The following is a 12,199-nucleotide window of genomic DNA, read 5'->3' as shown; positions in this document are numbered from 1 at the left end:
GCATTCTTCTGCCATGACTTTGTGTTGTTCTCAGCTAAACTTTATAATTTTAAAATTTTTGCATTAAAAATAATGGTTTTGCATTTTTGGAATTATTTTATTATATATCATAAGCTCTTAGTGGGAGTTTGTGGACGTTTAGATTACATATTTCATTCGTGAAAAGTTTGATTTTTCACCATAGAGCTTAATGTTATAAGATCCTAGATAGCCACGAAAGTATTTTGTAAGGTTTGTCAGATACTGATTGTCCGGTTGGTAAAGTTTCGCAAATTGAGAGAGTAAAATGTTTCCTGAAATTCAAATATATTCCAGCTAGCTTAAAAATTCTTACTATTTCTTAGCCAGAATGGAATCCATGTGTATTTTAGTTAGATCCAATACATTTTTGAATAAGATCTTTTTTATTCTCCTCTGATTTTTGTACATTCGATGTCTTCACAGAACTTTCCGTAGTGAATAAATCGAATAAATGTTAGACTCGTTATGGGTTGTATGCTTCTTCTTTACTGGCGTATGTACTGCTTACAAGGTTATATAGCCGAGTTTACAACAGCGCACCAGTCGTTCTTTTTCGCTGTTTGACGCCAATTCCAAATGTAGTCAGGCCCTTAAATACTCTCAGAACTAGAGTATTTTCATTCATTCGGATGACATGACCAGCCAACGTAGCCGCTGTCTCTTAATTCGCTGAACTATGTAAATATCGTCGTATATCTCATAGAGCTTATCGTTCCATCGACAACAGTATTCGACGTTGCCAATGCGCAATGGACCATAAATCATCCGCAGAAAGTTTCGCTCGAAAACTCGCAATGTCGTCACATCAGATGTTGTCATCAACCATGCTTCTGCAATATATAGCAGGACAGGCAATATATAGCAGTGACTTCTAGAGTTTGATCATTGTTAGTCGAGATTTTACTTCTCAATTGCCTACACAGTCCAAAGTAGAGTTATTCGGTGTTGGATCTCCAGGCTGACGCTGTTGGCGGTGTCAATGCTGCTTCCAAGATAGACGAAATTATCTACGACTTCGAAATTATGACTGTCAATAGTGATGTGGGAGCCAAATCGCGTGCGCGAGGACTGTTTGTTTGATGACAGGAGATATTTCATCTTGCCCTTGTTCACTATCAGACTCATTTGCTTCGCTTCGTTATCCATTATGGAAAAAGCAGAGCTAACGGCGTGGTTGTTGAGGCCAATGATAACATATCATCGGCATACGCCAGCAGCTGTACACTCTTATAGAAGATTTTACCTGCTCGATTAAGCTCTGCAGCTCGAATAATTTTCTCCAGCAGTAGATAGAAGAAGCCACACGATAGGGAGTCGCCTTGTCTGAAACCTCGTTTGATATCGAACGGCTCAAAGAGATCCATCTCGATCCTTACGGAGCTTTATGTATTACTCAACGTCAGTTTATATAGCCGTATTAGTTTTACACGGATAATTCAGACATCGCGGCATAAAGGTCTCCCCTGTTTGTGACATGCTGACATGCTTTCGTCCTACCATATTCTGCAAAGAAGGTGTTGCATGCTCCTTATCAGTTCTTCGGCTTCGTGTTTGAATAGCTCGTATATCATATCTTGAAATAAAGGCAGCAACGGCATCTTTGTATCGAAGGAAGATTTGAAGCCATAAAATGCAGTATATGCGCGACTTTCATGCATCAGTTTCGGTTTTTTTTTCTTCAAAAAAATATAGTTTCGAAAATAAAAACTATAGTTCAAAAATGCAGTTCAAAAATTAAGTTATTAGGTACTTTTATGTACAATTGTCTTAAAATGTATGCCATAAATCTGAAATCTTGTTTTAAGTGAAGAAATTCGCATCTTAGATTTGTCCACTATAATTGTATGAAAGATTTTGCTTGTATAAATCTGCTTTATTATCAAAGCAGTATAATTTTAAGCTTGCACTTTCCTTTTCTGCGCATATTTACCTGCTTCTATACAGATAATCCAATATTTTCCTCGAAAATACTTTTCTATCACCTCATACACACCCGTAAAAATGTGCAATTTTTTTGTTATTTCTTTCCGAAAACATATCCGGTGTGAATGTTCTTCAAACCATAAACAGAATCGTTTGACATGACTGACATTAGTCAGCATGCGGACATGAGTTCCCACAAACGTATACCATACAAATATATGTGCATATATATACATGTACATATGTGCAAGCCAAACTAGCGAGAGTGAAAAATGATAGCATACACATGCAGAAGTGTTATTTCCTATTCGTGGAAGCTGCTTTTGAGAATATTCCACAGCGCAAGCAAATGCACAAACACGCATATCTAATTACTTGTCAGCTGTCAGCAAAGTGTGCTTTTAAGCTAACCTCAAAAGTGGCACTACGGCATGTTTGTATATTAGGATAAGTATGTGATGTTATTTCGAAAAATAGAAAAGTATTCCGATAACTCCGCTGATTTATAACATCGCACTAATGGCTTTTGTAAGGAGTCAATAGTGGCCTTGACTTGTTGTGGCCACGAAAACAAATACGATGGTAAATAACAACCTTTTTTTATGGAAAATGAAACATTGTGAACGAAAATAGAACGAAAAAAAGAAATACCATTGTACTAAATATTAATGAAGAACATAAACAAGCACTTCATAAATATAGATACATAAGTGCGATAAAAAGAGAAATTAAATATATAAGGGTTATTTTTGTTTTAGAATATCTAATCAAGTTCGGCACTGTTGTTAATTTTACAAAATTCCGAGCGCAGTGTGAGTTAAATTTACAGATTACGCGATTCGATATTTTATTTCGTTTAGCACATGATATCAGTTACTTATTCGACAGTCGTGTACTTATTTAGAAATAATTATCCATTAGGTAGATTGCGGGGTATAAAAAGGTATTTGCTCTCAACGTGAAAAATTAGCATCAAGATTATGTGAAGGCAAAACTGTCGAACAAAATTTAATTTATTTATATATAATTAATTTGTATAATTTTATAATTTATGGTGGGAGAATATACAGCTTTGCCTAAAAAGAATGTTATCTTGCACATATATTTCAATTTAATTATTGGTTCGTTTACACAGTAATTTCGTTGTTTTAGAACAATTTAAGTGGTTACATGGGTTTCCTCGGGCCATTTTTCAGCAAATTTTTTCTCATATAAAATATGAAATATTTTATTACAATTTTTAATTGTTACAAACATACACTATTAAAACATAGTGTAACTGAAATTTTGGAAAAAAATATTTTAAACTCGACCATTGCGACGCCAGTTACGGTGACCCTTCGGAAAAAAGATGCGCTCGGTTTGGCAGCATAACTCCTTATAAGATCATCTAAAGTGAAAAAATACATGTTTTTCAGTTTTTTTCCTTCGTACACGTTTTAAGTTTTAGTTAGTAACTTAAAACTTGTACAAAGGAAAAAAAATTGAAAATTGGATTTTTGGCAGAATTTTTTACAAAAAAATTAAAATTTTAGTGAAAATTTCACGACATATTTTTTTTCAAATAGTTGTAATCGAAAAAAAAAAATCATTCGTTCAAGTTTTTAAGAATTGTATCTCATGGACCTGTGTAAAATTTCATGAAGATCGGTTAAAAAGTTCTCGAGAAATCTTGCCAACCGACTTCAAAACCACAGTTTCGAGAAAAACGCATTTAAAGACGGCGCACTTAGCCTAGCTAGATTCGAGCGCAAAAGTTCTCAAGGCTAGCTCCAAAACTAGTACACGGATCAACTTGAAAATTTAGGGCAATATTTTAGAGGTGTTGCAGAATTTAAGATGACAAAAAAGAACTCGATTTTTTGAAAATTATTATTCTCAGAAACTTTTTTTATTTTTATTGAAAAAATTTCAAATTTCAAATCACTATGTTTAATCGCCTAATTGAGATAATCAAACTTCAAAGTTTCAAAAGTGAACTTTCTGAATATGTGATGGTTATTTTTGAAAAACGAAAATTAGTTGTAGAAATTTTAGTTTGAATGAAAAAACGAAAATTCCTATGTTAAATGTATGGCAACCTAAAAAAAAATAGCAACCCCTTAGAGTTAAGCTACAGCGCCTGGCTTGGCACCCTAATAAATATGCATGTATAATTTTCAGAATATACGGAAACCGTTAAAATTTAGTCGCATGTGTTACAGCAACGGCTGCAAGCGAGTACCAAACATGTAAAACTAAATATAGACTAACGAACTTTTAATTTTATTTCCAAATTCAACGCCACGCTGTAAATATGTAGTAGTGTAAAGTAATATTTATGAAGAGATGAGTAACCACTATCGTACAAAAATTAAAAATAAATTCGTACCTGAGAAGCATTGCAACAAATGAATGCCAAGTGAAAAGTACAAGTGATCAGAGGGACGAAGCGACGTTGTTGTTATGCAAGAAATAGTGTTTAGTTTTTTAATGAAACTTTGTTGTCATAAAAATGGCCATCAATATATTAGATTATGACCATTACGCAATCAGTGCGATTGTCACGGTCAGCATGCAGATTTTATTTTTCCTGATTAACTCCATTTTGCAAATGGACAAGCTGACGGATTTCGCCGGTGGTGTTAATTTTATTATAATATCGCTGCTTACCTTCTTTCTGGGGCAAATTGACAGACCATCAAAGGTGAGTGTTGATAACTAAATTATTTATTTATGCATATATCTATAAGAATAAGTATATTTGATTTATAGTATATATGCATCATTCCATCCGAAATCAAGATTCAAAAACTTGTTCGTACAAAACACTTTTATTGTGTTTTTTGAGGTAAAATATTGGACACGTATTTTTTATTTCGACTCAATAAAATTTCAATATAAAAATAACTCGGCAATCTATTGTCTGCGATTTTTTCTCAGCTTTCTAGTGAGATATACATTAAGACAAAAAAGCACTCCGTAATCGTAATTACATTCCCCGAACTCTTGAACTGATGAAAATATTAAAAACGTGAGGGATGTGGTGCTTGAAAATCGTAAGTTTTAGAGAGATGGTAAGAGAGCTCGACATCTCTCGCGAGTTCGTTCGAATGATTTTTCTGTATATAAAAAGATGAAGATAAAGAAGATAAAGCTGATTTTTTTCTTCAAAAATAATACGACCGAATTTAAAGCCAAAAACGCAGTGAATACTATCCGTGTGAATTTTTCTTGTTCCCCGAACTGAATTTGACGCTCCGTGGAACCCGGACTATATAGTTTGGAAGTTTATTACAACTTGTTGGATCTACCATTTGTCGCTTAATGTCATGCCACGAACAAGAAGCTCACCCAAACGTTTAAAATTCGTACTTGTATGCTTGATAGCTTCAACATGCGATAATCCATTTAAGGAGCAATCCGTTAACGATGCGATTTTCCTCTTATAATCTTCAAAGATATTTTCAAGTACAATACATTCAGTAGCTAGGATATTGTATTTGGAAAATTTGATACACATCTTACTATATACATATGTATGTACCTTTAGTATATCTACTATATATACACAAACAATTTGTATATTCTAATCCAATACATGTGCCACGTACGATAAGATAAACACCCAGCAAGCATTTTTATGACAGAAAATACTTTTTGAATTTTATCGATTATTTTGAACCAAATGAATGGTCGATGCAAACATGTTTAATACTGTTGATACATCTTTGCTATAAAATTATCTAAATAAAACCATATAAAGTCACTTTCCTTTTTATTTTTTTAAATGGCTATACTTCTTGATTATTGGTTTATGTTTAAAATAGATGAGTCCGAAAACCAGTTAAAATTTGACATTTCAAAACCAAGTTGTAATACTTTTTTATAAATTTTACTATTACTATATCAAGGCCGAGTATATCCGTCAGACATTTAAGCGAGGACGTTTTAAATTTGAAATGGTTTTGAACATTAGTTTGGGTTTTCAAACTAAACTTTATATTTATCGAATTTTTGAAATTTCTGTCCACATTTTATTAATGTTAACGTTAACAGTGTTTCCAATTGAAGACTACTGGCAATGCTTTAAAAACCAAGTGCTTAAAATTAAAGTGCTTCAATCTAGCATATATTTGTCAGTTAAGCCTTTTTTCTCACAAACACAGTAAAGCGAAACTTTAACAAAACTAATTTGATAGTCTAATTTTCAGCATCAATAAGCCGTAATTATTTTGTTTAGGTTGTAGAGTTGTTTTTGCATTGTTCGCACAACGTTTCTTTGTAATAGCCTAAACAGTAAACGGTTGATAATTGGATTAGTTCAATGACTGCGCAGACATACCTACAGAGGCTTATTAATGGTTAGGTTGAGGGCGTTTTTTAGAACAGTAGACTGCAGTTAATTGAGCTTAAAAAATTGCCGCTATTGTTTGTAGGGTCATACAAGAGAAAGCGGAATGTGTTTGGAGATTTCTTCTCTGATTTATAGTACTGATCGACATATCAGATAGATTGCTGGACAGTTTCGCGACCTCTACTCAACGTCGGTATTGTAAAAGTTTCAGGTCTTTTGATAAGAGTATAGCCTTGACACTCTTCATATACAAAACATTCATTAAAATTTGTTGAGTTGATCCATAAGTGATGTTAAGATCCATTGCTATTTCTCTGCTGCCAATACGACGATTTTCAAGATGTTTTTTTTAACTTTTTCGATGTTATCGTCTATAAACAGAGGTGGAAGGACGACTCACATGAGGCAATTGTGGATGATTTCACGATCTTCACTAAATGCTTTGTGTATACAAATACTTTTTTATAGTAGAGGGAAGCATCGAAAACCGCAGTGTGGGACTGTAATTCGCTAAACCTAGCCTACTACCAACTTAAGTCTCTCCCACGGAACCACCGGCTAACTATTACTTCATGGGAGGGACAGGACATTTAAGTCTCCTCTATTGTGCAGACTGAGGAACACTTAATCCGTTGAAAAAGTCTCAATTTTGTCATTATGAATGTTGATGCTTCGGTAACAGCTTTCCATTTATCAGTCCACTGACATATGAATGTCGTTAGATTACCAACCGTAAAACTACCACCGAGTGTGGTTTTCACTTTTTCTATTGTATTTGAAAAAAGAGGGCAATAAAAAAATACATGTTCGAGACTAATGTCATGTGGAATCTGAAAAGGTGGCTTTTAAAGCACCCATGTCCACAAAGTATTTGGGTCATATGGAAATCCAGGTCCCCATGTCGTCTGTCTATCCACGAGTGGATGTCCGGCTTGAGCAACTCCATCCTTTGGATGAGTAATTCCACCGCTCCTGCCACATTTTGTTGTATTTGTTCCTGTACTGCTTTAGGCGCTGATAGCTGATATAATTGCACGAGTTCATCCCCCAGTATGTCAATGGGTGACATACTGACTAATACTTCAGCAGCGTCAGTTGTAATAGTCCGGAAATCATTTATTACTCGAATTGCAGAAAGTCTATGCACTGCAATTATTTGTTTAGCATACGCATTTATATTCATTGCGTGTATCTATACTGGTTCTGCATACAAAATTACGGAGCTCATTGCTTTCGCTATTAAGAATGGCCGGCTGGAACACACACAGCCTCTATTGGTCATCTTTCTCGACAGAGCATTATAAATTTTGTTTGCTTTACTGGAAGAATATGCAAGGTGTTCTTTAAATTTTACTTTGGAATCCAATATTACTCCCACACACTACTTCAGCTATTCGTTCCTCTTCAGCACCAGGAAGGTAGCTTATCTGTTCAGTTCTTCGCTCCGCCAGACTCATAGAAGAGCACCATTGGCTTAGACTATTTAAGCACTCATTGCATTTATTTCTTAGGTCAACTGATTGTTTGGCCACTGCTACCATCATGAGGTCGTCCGCATCTTCTCCGCTGTCTTCTTAGCTCCCCGTCATATATGGGCTCCATAATAGTGGGCCTAACACTGAACATTGGGGTACTCCACTCTCGTGATAGAGTAGCTCTTGGTGCATTCAACTTGCATTCAAATACTTGTGTTAAGGATCAAGTAGACTCCCCAGAAAACTTCAGTCACATTCTCTAGGATTCCGTAAGCATGAATCAATTGGAAACACAACATTTCAAAGAAATTCGTTGATAATTTTTTTTCCATGGTAAGAATTGTGAGATAAACGTAAACAAATAGCAGGCAAACACATATAGAAAAAAATCTTTAGACCAGTCCGGGTTCAACTCTACCTAGAGTTTGCTGAGATCTGATTTGTGAGGTCTGAAGGTGTATGCATATATTTTCCTTGCGATGTCTTGCAACTGGCGAGGTCGAGTGGATTGATTGCTTCACTAGCAGCCAGCGAATCGGTGATTTGAGTCCTAATTAAAATCAAAAACCAACAAATATTTTCTCCAATCTAATCGTCAAATCTTCCACAGTATTTGCATTCCACTCACTGAAACCCTTCTCCAATCACCTAATAAAATGTTTATTGGGTAAACAACTTATCTGAGTTAGTTAGTTATGAGACTTGGCTGATTTCCGGATACAAGCCCCTTACAATGCACGACAAACATCTTCATCACATTTCAAGTAGCCTTTGAAACTTGTGCCTAGTTGTGGTTATGGATGTCACCAAGAGAAGGCGTAATGTATGCTCAGTTGCATTTCGAGGATGTCTCTTGTGTCAAGAGAGCTGACAGTTTTTATCTGCACTCAAAGTGATGCATGTACATATGTAAGTCTACCTGTATGCGCCTACATATGACGAAAGTGCACATGATGTACATAAGACATATGTACATATATACGTTTGTGTATATATAATTTTTTGCATCCAGGCATAGTCTATAAACTCTTAAGCCCTCAATGTTAGCTTGTCAGTGACGCTTTGCCTTTGACCCTCTGAGGAAATCGTTATATGCGCAACAACGAATATTCCTCAAACAAAACGCTCGTTAATCAATGCACACACATACACATAAATGCACGCAGTAAATAGTTGCAAGCTTAGTTCTAAGTTGTCAATACAATGTTTGGGGCGTTTGGTGCATTCTTTGTCACCAGGTACGCCTTTATGCCTCTCATTGTGGTTGTGTGTAAGCGCATATACATATGCATGTGTAGGTGTGTGTAAGCGTAAGTGGCTGGTGTGAACTTGGTACATTCAGGAAGTGGGCATATTTTGATGTCACTAACAATGCATAATTGCAACGATTCGCAACGCTGACTCAAATGGCAATTAAACACTTGTTCAAGGTCTCTCTAGTGCCACAGTTTCCTTCGTCAATGTCAGGGCCGTGGCCTTCCAACCGGCCGGGTAGCCACGACAAATTCGCAAACGAAAATTTGTTTAACTTTTAGTCTACTAAATTCTCTAATATTGTTGCGAATTTCATTTGATTTACTGCGGAAGGTTTTAAAGGCACCTTGTGCTTGTTGCTTTTTAAGGGCTTAATGGCTTTGTTAGCATGCCGAAAATGTATTTAGGTATTGTGTTAGAATATTTGTAAAATATTGTGGTAATTTCCCTGTTTATACACATGCCTTGTTCTCTAATGCTAAGTACAATATCACATGTTCGCAAGTGTTGGAGAACCTTAAGAAAGGTCAGTGGTTGTAGCTAGTTAGCATTGCTCAGCAAGTTTGTTTTGTATGTAAGATTTATTTCTAGCAATTTATGTAAATAAAACTGACTTCGAGGTCTATTCCAGTTACTTTATATGTCTATAAATATTTATGTAAATAAATTGCTCTCTTACCCTGTGGTTCCATCGATTGGCTATGAGTAGACAAGTTTCTAGTGAACTAATGGCAGCACATGTTGCCTCCTACTTCTACAACAACTTTGCTCAACATCGTGTTCGGGTATAAACATGCTTCCGTTGTAGTGCTTGTTTCCGAATTCTTGAATGCAAACGGATATTGACAGCAAGCTGTGAGCCAAAATGTTTTTAATTCTATACCATATGCCGAACACTACCATTTTACTGGGTTTCTAATGCTAATGGTGTTTGTATCGTACTCTATAGGGGTTTGGTGATTTAGTGTTAATGTTGTAAAATGTTTTCCTATCGCAATGATTTTTTCTTCAATGGAGGCGTAAGTGTTGAAACATTTCAATTCAGTTAAAAGTTTTAGCAAAAAATCAATAACTAAAATGTTTTTATAAACCAGCACAACCAGACCATATAGAGTCTTCTTTACGACAGGGTTCTCATGGCAGATTTAGACAGTACCAGGGCAATATGAAAAGTCGATAGAGGCACCTGCAGGTGCAGTTCTGTCTACGTTACTCTGAATCCTATTGGAAATAACCTACTGAAAGATGTCGAGCGACGAAGCTGTCCGGTTATAGCTACGCAGATGATGTTGTTTCTCTTATTGATAAAAGAAAATTCCTAGATTACGAGTTAACAGAATGTAGTAGCTAGTTGTACGGAAAGAAGCGGCTTAACTGTAATTCCAAATAAAACTAAACTGGTTTTATTTGCAGGATTTTATAAACTCTCACATGCACCTCCCGCTCCCGATTTCAGCTTGTCAAAAAGGAGAAGTACATGGACCTTATCCTTGATAAAAAGCTATCATGGAAGCCCAATGTTGAAGAGAGAGGGTGATGAACATAGTAGTTACCTTATATCGTTGTAAAAGAGATTTTGAGAAGCGATGGGGTGTCTCACCAAAAATTGTACTTTGGTTTTACGAACTTTCAATTAAGCCAATGCGGTTCTATGGTGTATTTGGCTGGTGGAGACGTACGATAAAGCCACACTTGCAAAACAACTAGACTCTTCGTACGAGTCTTCTGTCTTGAGATCTCAATCAACTCTTTTTTCAGACTGCCAGACTACAGTAGTGTCTTTTAAGCAGACTTCTGTTAGGGAGGTAAGCAACCCCTCTGACAGAAGAGCTATTATATAGGCCTTGAGATCACTTAGGTCATCATACTTTCTACGAACCCGGCTAATTTTCTAGAATTGATATTAACTGCCTCAATAAATTTGTAACAGGCTCTAGGCATATTGTCTATCCTTTTGATTCATAACTTGTAGTTCTGGGCATCACAATCGTGCAATTTTTTCGGCTCTATTAAAACCCTGTCATACCATGTGGCGTGTAATATTTAATGTCTCTGGCACATTAAGTTATTGATTCATTGCGCTTTAAGTACTTTCTAACAGTCCGTTATACATTGTGACAAAAATTACCCAGAAATTGTATATTAAAAGCAAAATATTTGATTATTCATCAACATTTATTTTGTTCCAAATAAGCCAACGATTTTTCCAGTCCTCGAAACACTTTTCATAAGCACTTTTTGGGATGATCTTCACCTCCTTCAGCGAATTTTGGTTTATCTCTTCGATCGACTGAAAACGGGATTCACTTAGCGGTAGTTTCATTTTGCGGAATAAGAAAAAACCATGATCGATGGCATTCTTTGCTTTTTTGGCTTTAAATTCGGTCACAATCACTCTTTTTGAAAAAAAACTCAGTTTTATCAGGATGAGAAGAGCAAGAAAAGCAAGTTTCATAGCCAAAATAGTCATGAAAACCATTCGAACGGACTCGCTGGAGACGTCGATCTCTCTAGCACTTGCCTGATGATTTTTAAGCACCATATCCTTCCCGTATTATCTTTAGTTTAGTTGAAGAGGTCGAAAGTCGTTTAGAACGAGGTATGTCTTCATCGATCTCTCAACTGTCTTTGAAGGCTTTGTACCACTCGTAGGCATGTGTTTTTGAAGCACCGTAAGCCTTTTCAATATTCGCAACTACTCCGAACCCGAAATTTCAAATAGATTAAAGTTTGCTGGTGTAAGCTGAGAACTAGTTTATCGCCACTTCACTTACTAGTTCATCCTCTGATTCAGTTACTTGTTACTTCAACATTTGATATGGTGTATTGTCTCATCGGAGGTGGAGAAATTAGGAAGTTTTATTTTTAATTTTACGTTTGCTTTTGCTCAGCTATAACTTCAGATTGTGTACACCTGTCTGTTTTCCCACGAGTCTCTACGTGAACGTACATATTCGTGACGTACAATTCTTATTTTAAAATAAGTCTGTCTCGGTAATGGTCTTGGTTGCGGTTGCGCTGCGCATGCAATGTAAACATACAAATGTATTTATGTAAGTACATTTGTATATTTATTACTTATGTGTGTAAGTGAGTGTTAAATTCTTCCATTTGCGGCCCAACTTCGGTCTGTACGTGTTGCTATATTAATGCAATTGCTTTCGCAATTTCTTTATAAAGGGTACACCGT

At 35.8% G+C, this 12,199-nt stretch overlaps 1 protein-coding gene across 1 annotated transcript in view; it reads left to right on the top strand.

The window, feature by feature from the left end:
* LOC120778492 overlaps positions 1-12,199 on the top strand; it is a 32,340-nt gene that overhangs the window by 7,043 nt on the left and 13,098 nt on the right. Inside the window, exon 2 of the mRNA XM_040110318.1 lies at positions 4,108-4,630. Coding sequence (XP_039966252.1) covers positions 4,439-4,630 — 192 coding nt within the window. The 5' untranslated portion in view covers positions 4,108-4,438. The remainder of the gene's footprint in view (positions 1-4,107; positions 4,631-12,199) is intronic.

This window comes from Bactrocera tryoni, chromosome 5 (assembly GCF_016617805.1).
Source record: "Bactrocera tryoni isolate S06 chromosome 5, CSIRO_BtryS06_freeze2, whole genome shotgun sequence".
Lineage (NCBI taxonomy): Eukaryota > Metazoa > Arthropoda > Insecta > Diptera > Tephritidae > Bactrocera > Bactrocera tryoni.
The sequence above is the reverse complement of the archived record's forward strand: the minus strand, read 5'-3'. Positions and strand labels throughout refer to the sequence as shown.